This window comes from Diabrotica undecimpunctata, chromosome 2 (genome assembly GCF_040954645.1).
Source record: "Diabrotica undecimpunctata isolate CICGRU chromosome 2, icDiaUnde3, whole genome shotgun sequence".
Taxonomy (NCBI): Eukaryota; Metazoa; Arthropoda; class Insecta; order Coleoptera; family Chrysomelidae; genus Diabrotica; species Diabrotica undecimpunctata.
Window position 1 is genome coordinate 93280902 of NC_092804.1, and position 16162 is coordinate 93297063.

General features: G+C 33.8%; 2 protein-coding genes across 2 annotated transcripts in view; one reads left to right on the forward strand and one right to left on the reverse strand.

Annotated features, from left to right (window-relative positions):
• Nsun5 (Nop2/Sun-like domain containing protein 5) overlaps positions 1 to 16162 on the reverse strand; it is a 240885-nt gene that overhangs the window by 85194 nt on the left and 139529 nt on the right. The window lies entirely within an intron of this gene.
• LOC140434734 (uncharacterized) lies at positions 10410 to 14883 on the forward strand. The gene is made up of 5 exons (XM_072523214.1): positions 10410 to 10971; positions 11029 to 11457; positions 12947 to 13186; positions 13253 to 13571; positions 13631 to 14883. The coding sequence occupies exons 2-5, from the start codon at positions 11190 to 11192 to the stop codon at positions 14508 to 14510; spliced, it is 1707 nt and encodes a 568-aa protein (XP_072379315.1). The 5' UTR covers positions 10410 to 10971; positions 11029 to 11189; the 3' UTR covers positions 14511 to 14883.

Genomic DNA, 16162 nt, shown 5'->3' on the forward strand with positions numbered 1-16162 from the left:
AAATAGTCTGCTGGGTTTTCTTTTGTACCTACTTTAAACCAGCGATCAGGTTGTATGGTGCTTGTTATTTCCTTTACTCTGTTCGCTACAAAAGTTTTCCATCTATTTGGTTGTCCTTGTATCCACGCCAGAGTAATTGTGGAATCAGACCATGCATATATTTCCACATCACTGCGATTTAGCGCTTGAATTGTTCTTTTCATGAGTCTGCTAAGCAGAAATGCTGCACACAATTCTAACCTCGGCAGTGTTGTTAAACCTTTAACTGGTGCAACTTTTGTTTTGGCTACTATAAGGCTTGTTTTTACCTCAGGACATAATGTTCTAGTATACATTATTGCTCCGTATCCTTTTGTAGACGCATCAGCAAATCCGTGCAATTCTATTTTCCCTGAATTGGTAAGATTATTCCACCTAGGTATTACTATCTCTTCGAGGTGTTTTAGCTGTGAGTAATATTCAATCCATTGTTTTTGATAAGAATTATCCAATTATTTGTCCCAACTTATCCTTTTTGTCCACAAATCTTGTATGAATATTTTTGATTGCATTATCACTGGCGCAATCCATCCTAATGGATCATATATTTTTGCTATTTCCGATAACATCAGCCTCTTTGTTATTTTGTTATGTTCGGTTATAGTTACTTTAAATGTAATTACATCTTCAACCGGTAACCAGTGGATCCCTAGCGTTTTATGTATCTCTTCTGTGTCTAACGTTTTGAGATCGACACTTTTTAGATCCTCCGGTATGATTTCCATTAAATCTTGACTATTACTAAGCCATTTTCTTAATACAAAACCTCCTTTTTTAAACATTTCTGTTAACTCTGTTTGAGCTTGTTGAGCTTCAGCCAACGTTTCTGATCCAGCTAGTACGTCGTCTACGTACATGTTGTGTTTATCAATTTCCGCAGCTAGTGAATATTTTAATTTTTCGTCATTACATAATTCCTGTATCGTTCTTAATGCAAGGTATGGCGCTGCCTTCGTACCGTATGTTACTGCTGACAACTGATACTCCTTTATTGGTTCTTTTACAGACTGTCTCCATAATATCTTCTGGTAAACTTGATCTTCTTCAGCTATCTTTATTTGCCTAAACATTTTCTCTAGATCTGCCGTGTGTGCTATTTTGTACGACCTCCAATTTATTAATATATTTGTAAGATCTTGTTGCAACCGAGGTCCAGAGTGCATTACATCATTGAGGCTGATTCCTGTTGAACTTTTACTGGAAGCGTCAAACACGGCCCTGCATTTTGTTGTGATACTATCCTCTTTTATTACTGCATGATGAGGAAGGTAATATTTTTGCTTATTTATAGTTTCGGTTTTATTCAATTTCATGTGACCTAAGTCTTCATATTCCTTCATAAATTTCCTGTACTCTTTTTCTAGATTTCTGTCTCTTTGAAATTTTTTCTCTAATTGCAGCAGTCTCGCATATGCTTGCTGTTTTGAGTCCCCTAATAGGCTTGTATTAGAATTAAAGGGTATTTTAACTTCAAATCTTCCTTCGTTGTCCCTTTTTACTGTTCTTTTATAATATTCTTCACACTCTTTTTCTTCTACTGAAAGAGCATTGCTTTGATCTACTTCTTCTAACTCCCAGTATTTTTTTATTTGTTCATCCATTTCTCGTCTAGATATCATGCTGACTACTTGTATATTAGGGATATTCTCTTGCTGTGCTATCCCTGACATTATCCAACCCAATTTTGTATTTTGGGTGAGCAAACCATCTTTTGTTCGATCTACTCCGTCCAGTAATATCAAACTATATTCTTTGGCTCCTAATAGAATATCTATTGAACCTGTTTTATTAAAATTTGGATCCGCCAGGACTAAGTTCCTATGGTTCCTTTCTATCTCTTTCTCCGGTAGATTTTTTGTTATTTTTCGCAGTACAAGTGCTTCGATCTTCATTTGAAATTTATTTTCGAAATGTGCCTGTAAGTTTAATGTTACGCTCCATTTCGACGTTCTTTGGTCTTCATTGCCAATTCCAGATATCTGAGCGTGGACAGCCTTTCTTTTTATTCCGAGACTTGTAGCGGCCTGCTCCGTAATGAATGATGACTGCGAGCCTTGGTCAATCAATGCTCTCATCAATTGTGATCTTCCTTTTGAGTCTCTTACTCGTACTAATGCCGTTGCAAGTAGCACTTCTTCATTCTGATGACTTAAACAGCTCACGGTATTCTCTTGTCTCCTTAACGATCCGTCGTAATTGTTGTCACCTCTGGTCCCACTAGAATTGGGTCTATTTTGTGGCCTTCTGTTTTCAGAAGTTCTTCTGTTGTCATACTGACCTGACCCACTAGAATTTGATCTATTTTGTGGCCTTCTGTTTTCATACTGACCTGACCCACTAGAATTTGGTCTATTTTGTGGCCTTCTGTTTTCAGAATTCCTTCTGTTATCATACTGACCTTCTGACATGTGTAGTAATGAATGGTGCTGTCCACCACATTCTGCACATCTATGATAGGAATAACATGGTACTTCCCTTTTGTGTAGTAGGCATCTACCGCACCATTGCTTTTCCTTTACGATTTTGTTTCTTTCACGTACTTGTTGACGTAGAAACGTTGTACATTTCAACAGTTTATGTTCTTCATGACACACCACACAGGTTATCTTCTTCTTTACCTGTTGTCTATGATCTGTTCCTTTCCTTTCTGTTTCCAACATCTCCAATGTCTGGAATCTTCTTTGTAGAAATTCCTGTGTTGACTTATATGTCGGAATGTCCCTACTGTCTTGAATTGACGTTTCATATAATCTCCTGGTTTCTGTGTCCCACTTTAACATACTTATCCTTGCTATAAGAGGGCTCCAGGACTCTGTCATTATACCTAGTCCACTAATAGCTTCTAAGCATTCGTGGAGAGTATCATGTAATGTTTTCAGCGCTTTTGCTGACGTTTCTTTTATCTCCGCAGCCTGAAGTATCTTGTCTATTAATATAAATAGATTCATCCTTGGATTATCGTACCGATCTTGCAACATTTTCCAGGCAGCACTGTAGTTTGCTTCTGTTGTATTTAAATGTTGTATTATTCTACTTGCTTCTCCTCGGAGGCTTGTCTTCAGATACTGCATTTTTTCCACATTTGATAGTTGGTTATTCTCATGTATCAAACGTTTAAAAATATCATAGAATGTTACCCAGGATTCATACCTTCCCTCAAAACAGACTTTTGTTTTTCTTGCATCCTTCCGCCTCTAATCTCTTATTTTCTTTTATGATCGACCGCACCCTTCTTCTCATTGCATAAAATCTTTCTATTTCACTTTCTTCTAGTGTATCCTGTTCATTGTCCACAGTTATTTCCATTATTAAAGCATCTATTTTTTGTACCTCTTCTTTTAAATCTTCTTGTATATCTTCATCGGTTTCGTCGTCTTCCAATAAATGATGAAGTTTTCCCATCCTAATTTCTACTTCTCTAATTTTTGTCGAAGACGTACGAATTTTTAATAAAATCCTCTAAAGTATTTTTCGTTTCTTCATATCTTTTTTGTACTTGTTCGTAAAAGTTAGATGTAAAATATTTATCAACTCTCGAACCCTTCTCTTCAATTTCTGTGTTTTGATCTTCAAAGTCGTTCCACAATTCATCAAATGTCTGTCTTTTGATGTTTAAGTATTCTCTCGTTCGTTTTTCTTTCCGAAGTTTTCGAAAATTATTTAAAAGCTTTGTAATTTCTTGACCTAGCTTTTCTTGATCTAAATAATCGCTCCATTTCAAACGTATATAAGTTTGACCTAAATTCAACTTTTAAAGTCTCAGCAAGATTACCTTAGACAATAACGAATGAACTTGTCTAACCTCGCTGACACGGCTTATTGTACAAATTAAAGAATGTAATATTATCACTTGTAACCAGAGAGAAAAAATTCTTTATATAAAAAATGCAAATACTACAAAATACTATATATTTGGAATGAATGAACTCTGAATGTGTATAAAAATAACGATTTGTTACGATATTTCCCTATATTAGGAAAATCAAAATTATCGAGTATAATTAAAATTAAAATAATTAAGCTATTAGATTTGAATTAGCTGTAGAAAAACTATTACTTTTTTAAGTAAAAACGTATGCAGAATAAAAAAATTTCAATTAAGTATTATTAAATTTGAATCTTAAGTTTCTTTAATAATCTTTTTAATTTATAAAAAAAATGCACTGCTCTAAATGATAATATTCAAAAACTTACAGTTTTATCCCGACGTTCACTTGTATGTTCCTGCTACCTTCTTAGAACTGCTACTGGAACTGGTGAGCTGGATCTCTGGATGCTACTAGATTTTTCTGCTGGAAACTGGATCTCCAAACTGGTGGAACAGTAGACTTAAGGACTGCTATTCAGGTTCTCTTGTGATCAAAGGCTCTCGTAAGGCTCCTACCCCTAATTTTGGTGCTTTCTGATCTTTTTAATTTCTTTTTTCTTTTCTCCACACTTCGAATTCGATCGTCGATCTTGTACGGAACTGGGAAACAGCTATTTAGGTCGCTAAGGGTCGTCTCCATCGAAGCTCCAAACCAATTAACGCCCTTTTGATGATGTTTTGTCGAAGGACCAATGGAAAATTTCGAACGTAGTTTTGAGGTTCGAATCGGTTTGTAAATGCCTATTTGTCCGCTTCTTGTCGATCGACGATGATAGGTATAAAAAAGGTTGAAGTTGTGGAGTAAAAGTGTTGATTTATTGACAGCTACTGGTAATTACACAATATGATGTTCGTTAGGTAACTACTTATGATTGACTGTACTCAAATGAACTCAAATCCCCAATTTATAATCTCACAAATATTTCATACCTAAGCATAGAGGTTAATGCTTCCTATCATACCATACTAACAAACTTTGCTTACACTACAATTTAATCTACGCCTTAATTGCGACAATTAGGAAATTCAATTAGAAAATATATTATTCGGCAATTTATTTAGTTGTAGGTAAATGAACTAATTATTAAAATATTATACGATATGGTTTTACAATGTCACTTATACACGGTGAAACTATAATAGATTAAGAAGTTAAGAATAATGTGAGATTACAAATTAAGGGGTTAATTTGTGATTGACCAACCATGCTCGATTCAGTTTTGGGTCTGGCCATTCGAAAAGACATAATTAAAAACTAACTCAGTTAAATTTTCAAGTCCCTAGGTGCCTCTGGGGGTTCGCTGTGGAAAAAAACGTATTTAAAAAAAAATTTTTTTGGGCGCTGTATTGCTGCAAAAAATCTGAAAAATTCATGAAATCGTATTTTAATAATACAAAACTGCTTGATTTTTTTCAGATTTTCAGCTTGAAAATTGAGCCCAATAAAAATATTTGAAATTTTCAGTGATATTTTAGGTTATGTCGGAAATTTTTGGTCAACTTTAAAACAATGTTTTTTTATGGGTTTTTTCCCCTTATTTCGAAAGGCATAGGTATTATTATCATTTTCATCAACAAAATACACATATATTAATGATAATTCATATTGTTTTATGTATTCCTATCTTTACAATCGAAATAAGCTATTAAAACTATTCTTTTTTCCTACAGCATACTCCAAAAACCGATAAACCCTGTTTTCTTCATGTTTTTACTACATAACCTTAAAAGATTCCAAAAAATGAATCGTGAATTAGAACGCACTTGTACACTCAAAATTTGTGGAATTTTAAGCTAGCAAATATATCTATATACGTGATATTATATCACAATGTACATACATTTATACACAGACGCATATCTATATAGTTCCATGACTTTTGAGATCCTTGTTATATACATTCATAAGCTCGTACCACGCTCGTTCATGCCTTACTCTTCCGCTTAGATACAAGAGCGTTATACCCATGCTTATATCATTATTCTTTTATTTTATATTTACTTAACTGTTTTGAAGTTCATGTCTTAGCCCTACATCCCGCATATCCAGACAGCCTGATTGTAACAGAAAACATGGCGTTGATAGTTGCGCCGCACGGTAGTTGACATTACGCGGCGCAACTACCAACGCCATGTATATCTGTTATAATAGGGCTCTCATTATATATCGCTCTTAGTGCGTTTGCGTGTGTAGGGCCATATCCTCTGTATCGCTCTTAGTCAGTTTGCGTGTTACGGCCTTTATATTTTCGGCGGGGCTTTTCCTCAAATGTTCAATGGCTCTCTGTTTTTGTGTTTATTTTGAATTGATTTTGAATTTGACGGCAGAATTGTGTCGTGTCTAAAATAACAGGCAACAATAACCAGTATTATTGTTAAATTAAGAACTGGATCATCAAATAATTTTATTTCATCAGTTTTCGGGATAGATAATGAGATCAAAATATCTGATTTTTGCGAGTCTGTAATCAATTCATTCGAGAGAGATGTATTGCCACAATATTTAGGAGTAAAAAGTCTCGTGAGAGAAGACTTAATCCGTAACCATACTTCTGTTTATGCCATAAAGTTATTTAATTTGACGGATGATCAGCTCACATTAATTTTCGATGGAGCTTATTTAGCTCACCAAAAAAGCAGAAATAATTGGTATCAAAGAAAACCATATTCGGGACAGAAGAAAAACCGTTGTGCAAGCCGTTTACCATCTACACAACAGACGGGTTTGTTGTAAATCTACCCGGTCCATTCTTAGCTACAGAAAATGATGGAAGCATCATGAAGAAGGTTATGGAAGATCCAAATGGAATAAGGTCACTTATGAAAAAAGGTGATGTTTGTATTGTAGATAGGGGCTTTAGAGATGTCGTATCCTATTTAGAAGATCTTGGCTTCAAGGTTCTGATGCCTGCATTAAAAGGAAAAAGACCAAGTTTATCCACAGCTGAAGCTAATGAATCTCGTTACGTTACGAAACTAAGATGGGTAGTAGAAGCTGTCCACGGCATTCTTGGAAAAAAATATAAGCTCCTCCATCAACAATTGGATACTAAATTGTCTCCAAAAGCTGGAGCATATTGCAGAATTGCATGTTTCCTTAATAACCGTTATGGAAAAAGATTATATAGCAATCAAGAAGGAGACCTTACGAAAGTAAACGACCAAGAGGAAGACCACAGATGAAATGGGTTGACAACATTAAAAGAATAGCCGGAACAAATTTGAAATATGTTGCTCAGGATAGAGACCGATGGAAGGAGTTGGGAGAGGCCTATGTCCAAACATGGACGACAGAAGGCGAAGAAGAAGAAGAAGAGCGATAAAGAAGAAGATGAAGAATTAATAAAACAGAGAATGAAAGAAAAGAGAAAGGCGCCAAACAAAGAAAATGGAATACATATATGTTTAAAAATCCTAAAAAGAAGAAAGAGTACCAGCAGAAAATAAAAGTAATATTAAATGAAAGAGGAGAACAAAACAACATTGAAGAAGAATGGAATATCATCAAAACAACAATTACAAATATGGCAAAGGAAACATTAGGTGAAACCTCAAGCCAAAGAAACGAGGAATGGTTTGACCAAGATTGCCAACAAGTAATAAATAGCAAAAATATAGCTAGACAGAAATGTCTACAAAGGGATTCCCGATCGAATAGAAAGGCATATGAAGAACTCAGAAAAGATGCAAAGAAAATATGCAGAAGGAAAAAGAGAGAAATGTTAAATAGAAAAATACAACAAATTACAGATTATAATAACAGAAGAGAGGCTAGAAAATTTTACAAGGAAATCAAGCAATGCACCCAAGGATACATAACAAGATCAACAGTTTGCAAGGACAAAAATGGGGCAATTATCAGCGAGAAAGAGGAAATAATGAAAAGGTGGAAGGAGCATTTTCAAGAGCTGTTAAATCCAGAAAAAGAACAAAACGAAGATGAAGAGATAATTCACCACACAGCAGAACAACTAGTTGAGCAACCAACATTGGAAGAAACGGTAAACGTCATAAAACATCTAAAAAATAACAAAGCACCTGGCACAGATGGAATAACTGCAGAACTGATAAAGAATGGTGGACATGCGCTATGGAGGCGTATCCATAAACTAATCGACCGCATATGGACACTAGAAGTCATCCCAGAAGATTGGAAAGTGGGAATCATACTTCCTATGTACAAAGGGGGAGACAAACGACTCTGCAAAAATTATAGGGGCATAACAGTTTTAAATGTCATCTACAAGATATTATCAGGAATTATATGTAGCCGCCTGGAATCGTTTTCGGAGGAGATTATTGGTGAATACCAATGTGGCTTCAGACCAAAGAGGTCAACTATTGACCAAATACATATGTTAAGAGGTATACATGAAAAATGTGTTGAATATAACATACCTATTTACAACTTGTATATCGATTTCAAACAGGCGTTTGATGGAGTAGATCGACAAAAGATGTTAAAGCAACTATCTATGTTAGGGATACCCAATAAGTTGGTTAAACTTATACGAATGACTCTGGAGGGTTCCAAAGCTATGGTGAGAATAGATGGAGATATGACGCAGGCCTTTGATATTGAAAATGGAGTTAGACAAGGGGATGCCTTATCAACAACACTTTTTAATCTAACTTTCGAAGCTGTTGTTAGAAAACTGGATATAAACGGCTGTATTAATACAAGATCTATGCAAATATGCGCATATGCGGATGATGTTGCCATAATAAGCCGCAACAAAAGTGTATTAAGCGAAAAAGTTATAGAACTGAAACGAGAAGCTGCTACGTTTGGTCTATATATAAATGAAAGCAAAACAAAATATATGGAGTGCACAAAATCGAATAAACATGAGAATCTGAAGGTAGACAACCATACCTACAAATATGCCTCCACTTTTCCCTACCTAGGCTCAATAATAAATGACAACAACAACATCAGTCAAGAAATACAAGCACGGATTCTTAGCGGTAATAAGTGCTTTTATGCATACAAAGACTTAATGAAAAGTAAGTTACTGAATCGTGAGTCTAAGCTGAGAATCTACAAAACAGTAATTAGACCAGTGGTCACATATGGATGTGAAACGTGGACCCTCTCAACCACTGATGAAAATCAACTGAGAATATTTGAGCGCAAAATACTAAGGAAGATATTTGGACCAACCCAATGCAGCGATGGTTCGTGGAGAATTAAAATGAATCACGAGCTGGATGAACTAATGCAGAGCGCAGATATTGTCAGATTTGTAAAGTCACAAAGACTAAACTGGCTTGGTCACCTAGAAAGAATGCCAGATAATCGAGCTGTAAAAGTAGTCCAGAGATGGAAGCCCCAAGGAAACAGAACAAGAGGAAGGCCCCGTAAAAGATGGATAGACGACGTAGAGAGGGATCTTAAAACCATGAACATCAGGCAGTGGCGAAGGAAAGTATCCGACAGGGCAGAATGGAAGAACATTGTTAAGCAGGCCAAGACTCACAAAGGGTTGTAGCGCCATTAGAAGAAGAAGAAGAATAAAACAGAGAATGTTGAATTAGAGTAAAGTGGATAACACATTGGCTAAAGAAGCTGAAACAGCAAGGTGGTCTAGACGAAGTACGACGACAACCAAGATAACATCGCGAGAAATTCTTGATTTTCCAGAGATGACAGAGAGAGATCTCAAAATATTCTTTTCGGGTACGTACCAGTTAGGTCAAGCTGTATGTTACCTAGCTACGTTATTGTTATTGTTGAGTTATTAAACGATAGAAACGAAATTAATTTATAATACATCCGAACGAAACCGAATATTATCAAGGTTTTGATAGAATCCAGACATATAAAAAAAAATTTATAAATGTTACATTGAGTATAAGCCAGAATCTATTGGCTACCATGTAATTTTACGCCACTCGTGCGATTGTGCTAATGGATTGAGAACTGTTGGATCCTGCTCACATGTTGCTGCTATTATATATATTATTTAAGCAATGCTAGGTACAAATCGGACATTATTAGACCAGCTAAATTTCTTTCAGAAATATTTGGTGAAATGGAGATTGATCCGGTAATCGACGAGGATAGTGAAAAATATTAATAAAATGTAATTATTCTGTCATTCAATGTATCTAGATTAAATAGAATATTGTAAATATTGATTGTTAATTAGTAAATATATGAATTTTCTTTACATCTAAAAAAATATTTTGTTTTCCTGCGTACGATCAGCTGTAATAATTAATTAAAAGATATCAAAAATATGGTTGTAATATGTGTTATATAAATGCCATATGTAAAGGTGGCTGAAGTCCTAAAAGGTAATGTAATGACAGTTACCTGTTAGGACAGTTGTCATCTAGGCGCCTGTCAGTAGCAGCACCGATACTACACTATAAACGGCCACCTTCGTTTGCTGTGATTGGTCACAGCATAAGGGGTGTCTATGCTGTGGATTGGTCGGCATTTTCATCTGATTTTGAATTTTTCAGGTTATGTATCTCTCTGTTTGGCGCTTAAACATCTATGATTAGGCGGTTTTATACCAATTTGCCAATAAGCAAGCACACATAAAATTTTAATTTAAATTTTTGTCATTTATTTTTAAAAATCTGTTCGTTAGAACACCATATTTAATTACCTAAGACTTTGTTTTAGCAAGCAATTATGGATTCTGTCTATACATCTACTTCAAGAAGCCCTATTCCATCTACTTCAACAAGCTGTGAAATTAACTCAGGAGCCTGCCATCTTTGCAGCAAAATATTTAAAAATATGGAATTACGAAATCGTCATATCAAAAGAATACATAAAATAGATGTGTCGATTAAGAAAATTAATCACATTATTTGTCCCTTATGTGAACAAGAAACTAATTTAAAAAGCCATGAGAACTTACGAAAACATTTAAAGGAGAACCACCAGGTGAGTATTGAATTAATAACTTTTGAATTTTCTAGTTTACAAGAATATGAGACATGGAAAGACATGCAGAAATTGGAGACAAATTATGCTAAACAGAGAGCAGTTCTTTAAAAGGAGTATAAGATAGTATATTATCATTGTAACAGAAGTAACTTGAATGGTAGGTCCAGAACTTTGTTACTTCAAATAATTGAAACTTATACTAATCTATATTTAGGATATAAGCCCAACTATAAAATTAGGACGGAGAAATCTGGTGGATCAAATAAAATTAAAGGAGTGTGTCCCTCCAGGCTGACTTGCAAACTGAGAGATCAAGGACAAGTTTCAGTCAGTTATTGGAAAACACATGTTGGACATAAAGAGGAATTAAGAACCATGCATCTGTCAAAAGCAGAAGAAAAAATGATTGTAGAGAAGTTAACATCTGGGGTGCCATTTAGCAGAATTTTAGAAGATTCAAGAAAATTGGAAACACCAAAACTAGAAAGACTTGCCCTATTAACAAGTAAAGATCTCTCAAATTTGTCCAGGAAGTATAATACATATAAGAAACGAGATCAAAATGATATGGTAGCAACGGCTTTAAAGGTTCAGGAATGGAATGATAACAACAAGAATTACGCCTTCTTATTCAAGAAGGAAGGTAAAGACCAATCATTTTTTTTATGTCTACTACAATTATAATTAATCCTATTCCAATTTGGTAATTTTGTAATGAAGGTGCTGATTTATGGGGCAAACTTACTAGTTTTTTATTTTACTAGACAACCCTTTTTTGGGTCTTAGTCTGTTTAAGAATATCTGTCCATTCTGATCTATCTCACACTTTGCTCTTCCAGTTTTTGATTTTTAAAATTTTCATGTCTTGCTTTATTTGTTCCTTATATCTAATCTTCCTTTAGTTTTATTTCCAACCGGAATTATTTGTTTATTTTGGAAGGGATTACATCTTCTTTTATTTGTGCTACACTTTCTTTATACTGAAATTGTCCTATTTGTATGAATGTTATGATATCCAGATCCTGGTATTCCCTTTATAGTTAAACTGTATATCTTCTTATCCACATACAATTTTCTGTTACTGGTTTATATATGTGGCTCAAGATTTATCTTTCAGAATTAACCTATTGGCTTTCTTCACTTTTAGTAAGTGTGCATGTTTCAGATACATATGTGAATAACTTATTAAGGTTTTATATAATTGGCACTTAGTTTTTTCTTGTATTATTACCTGACTGTTGTTGTTTAATTAAGCCATGGCAACCCTTATTGGCTATGGATATTCTTCTACATAATTATTTGTTAACACTAGTATTACATATAACTAGTTATCTTATATAAGTTTGTTACACTTCAGTGCTATACTCTTATATAGTTAGGTGTTATCACTGAGTACCTGCTGTTTTGCTGCTACATGTATTTTATTTTAGCTTGATTGGTTTTCAGTTTACTTGTCCATGCAGTTTGTTCTATCTGATTAAGTTCCTCTATAATATTTTATATTGTTATTACTATTATGTTAACATCATTTTTGCAAAAGCTAGTTGTCTGCATACTTATTGATTATCATTTCTCATGAATTTACTCTTTCTATCTTCTTAAGTATCTTTTGCTTCTACTTATCTCTTCCCACATTGTTGCTGCTTCCCTTGACATGCTGCTTTTTCTTTCAGTTATTAATTTATATTCTTAGTCAAACCATTAACTTCTTTGTTTTTTATGCATGCCTATTACTTCTTTGGATGCATACCTTATGGCATTTTACAGGTTCCCCATTCCTCATTTATGTTTTCATGCCTTACTTTATTGTATAGTCTGTTGTTGAAGGTTCTTTTGTATTCTTTATTTTTGTTTTCATTTTAGAGCCCTTCTATATGCTACCTTTTCCACAAATCACATGTTTTAACACATCATGGGCTCAGTACTATACTAGGAGACTCAAATTGTTGGGGTTTTAAGTTATCTTTTTTAAATAAGAACTCAACTCAACTCATCAACTCAAAAAATAGGACGAATGATTACCTATTAAAATATACAATAAAATTTCAGTCTCTTACCATTAATTTATCTTTAATTATCTCTAAACTATAAATTTTCGGTAAACTATAATTTTGGGGTTTTATATTTATTAGGAGAACAACATGATGTACTTAAAAAAGAAGATTTTGCCTTAGGATTTATGAATTCTGTAATGGAAGATAAATTATTAAGAGAATTCCCTAGCATAATTTGTATGGATGGTACACAAGGCACAAACAAGAGGGGAATGGATTTAACAGTGGTGCTTATTAAAGATGACAGGAATACAGGATTTATAGTTGCGTTCTTACTGTCAAACAGATTGGACCAACTAGTTCAAGAGGTTTTTTTAGGTATGTATTATATGAGTAGTGGCAATTTATGATTAGTAAGTAAAAATAATTTTCAAAAACTTTTAGGTGCCCTCAAAAACAGAATGCAGACCGGAATTCATGCTGAACATTTTATGAGTGACGATGATGGAAAATATTATAATGCATGGGTGAATATTATGGGCAACCAACCAAAAAGGCTTTTATGTACCTGGCACGTCGTGGGAAATTGGAATATTCAAGGGAAGAAGAAAATAATGGATCCAATTTTGAAGAAACAGATGAAAACTGAGATGAAAAGAATTATTAATGAAACAGATGAAGATCGATTTATGGAGTTGTGTAATAAATATATAATCAAATTGCAAGAGGCAAATGAGATAGATTTTTTTAATTATCTGGCACGGTAAATAAATATATGAAATCATACATTTTAAGTCATCCTTAAGTATATTTTTTTTGTAGGTATTACTTTCAGAATGAAAAGAGAATCAAAATATGGGCCCATTGTTACAGAAGAAATTCAGGAATAAATACAAACATGGCGATAGAATCTTTCAACAACCTACTGAAGACAAGCCACCTTAGGAGAAATGCTGGAGTATCAATCGAGAAGTTGTTGGACACAATCGACGATCTAGTGGACATCAAAATGTGGAAGAGGATTATAGACATTGAAAGACCAAATGCGAACAATTATCAAGACAGGGTTATATCAAAAGCACACAAATTGGCAGAAACGATGAAAAACAAAGTGGAGGTTAAGAGAAATGTGAAGGTATATGGTCAATTTCAGGTAAAGTCATTTAGAGATCCTAATAAATTATATAATGTAAATATAAGGCAAGTATGTGAAAATGAATGTAAGACATTGTATTGTAGAGTATGTAAAATTTGTATTCATCGCTACCAGTGTGAGTGTGCTGAATATGTGGTGAGGAATACCTTGTGTAAGCATGTGAACTTGGTGAGAATGCATGAGGAGCGTGAGGGAACTAACTCTGTTTTAGATGATGCTGCAAGGTGTTTGGCAGAAACTTCAATTATCAAATCAAAGCATCAGGAGGAAATTAATGAGTTTGTCAAAGGGAAGGTAGAACAGACAAATGTGATCCAGGAAAACACCAAGCAATGTCTTCAAAAAGAAAACGTCAAAAATGTCATAGACAGCTTAGATGACTTAGATGATGAAATTTATACAGAAGCACATGACGATATTATGAGAATTGCTCAAAAAGCAAAGCGTAAGATGAAGGAAAAATATCAGGAAACCACTAAGGATATTACAAAGAAGCGAAAAATGGAAAAGCAGGAATATTTTCCTTCCAATAAAAAAAGAAACTGATTAAAAATTAAATTTGAACCATTCTTGTAGCTCACATGTATTTTGTGTTTTTGTATCTGTATTGAACTTTTATCATAGTTTTATAGGCTTATTTACAAGAGAGTTAGTTAATTTAACATTATTATATGTTTACTTGATAAGTAATATATGTAGTAAAATTTCATAAAAATATATGTATAAATGCTTAGTTTAGGCCTGAATTTTAAAGTAGTGTTAAGCAATGTTTTTGTAGACTTTTATATTAGAATGTTATTTTTAAATCGGGATGTACTGGGCCCTAGGCGAGGTTTAGAGGGGTTTTCCTTCGCCATTACACCAATAACGGCCCCCCCTCCTTTGATTTCCCAGATTTTTAATAAACAATAAAGACATTTTAAACATAGCTATTTAGTGTTTTATTTGGTTTGCAATAGTTATTTCCAGTAAACATCTGCTTCATTTTGTTGACAATGATAATTTTTCATAGCACTCAATTCACAAGATATCTTTTTATTATCCTACATTTGTGGTGAAATCTAACAGAATTTAGTGTAAGGTTATAAAAAATGAAAATGGATAAACGTCAATTTGGATTTATGCAAGGCAAGTCTACAACAGCAATTTTTGTTATAAGACAGCTAAGAGATAGACTTGCATAGTATTATTAATCTTGAGAAAGCACATGACGAAGATATCAGAAACCTACTGTGGTAGAGATTAAGTAGGAAAGGAGTGCCGGCTGAATATGTGAGTGATGTATGAGCAAGTAACAACTATAATAGTGTTAAAACAACTATTATAGTGTTAGAACGATTGCAGGTGAAACTGCCAAATTTTGTGTGAAAATAGGGCTTCATCGGGGTTTCGTGTTAAGCCGATATTTATTCTCATGTGTGCTGGATTAGATAACTGAACCTCCTTGGTATTACTAGAAAAGACTAGAGTAGTGGAGACAGGTCCTTGAAGAAAAAGGATTAAAATTAGGTAAACAAAATATTTAGAATATTCTTTTAAAGATGGTATTCCAAGTCCAGATAGAGTCATTAGCTTGGATAGACAAGAACTCCCAAAAGATGATAATTTTAGGATCGGTATTACCGTTTTATCTATAATATTTCAATTAAAGATAAACGAAAGAGGCAAATTGGGTGATGTGTGATAAAAAAGGTACCTACCAAGAAAACTAAAAGGTAAGTTGTATAGGACTGCCTTAAGACCGGCTATGATGTATGGTACTGAATGTAGGACAGGAAAAAAAGGGATGAAGAGGAATTGCATTTTTCTGAAAAACCATAATCTCATACAAAAAGCGGAGAGATACTTAGTAACTGGAAGGGAACAGAAAAGTTTAGAGGAAAATAATTAGAGAAGCCGATCCCACATAGAGAAAGCTAAAGAGAATAATAATGTTAATGAATGTTCTAGAAATAAAAATGATAAGAGGAACATCTAAAACTTAATAAAAAAATTACCTAATCAAAAAAATTAAAACAATATCTAATATAAAAAGAATCACTAGCATATCAAAATAAAATACACACAATTCAGAATTTAATTTTACCTACATAAGACCAAAAGAAAAAAAATTACATTTCTAATAAAACTATATAGCCAGCTTAATCCTAAAATGTGAATATCATCCACTTTGTACCAATACCACAGTATACGTCAAT

Excerpts from the sequence above, each read along its gene's own strand:
- LOC140434734 (XM_072523214.1), top strand. The coding sequence starts at position 11,190 with ATGCATCTGTCAAAAGCAGAAGAAAAAATGATTGTAGAGAAGTTAACA. Across the intron at positions 13,187-13,252 it reads AGTTCAAGAGGTTTTTTTAG|GTGCCCTCAAAAACAGAATG; the intron begins GTATGTATTATA and ends AAAAACTTTTAG. Across the intron at positions 13,572-13,630 it reads TTTTTTAATTATCTGGCACG|GTATTACTTTCAGAATGAAA; the intron begins GTAAATAAATAT and ends TTTTTTTTGTAG.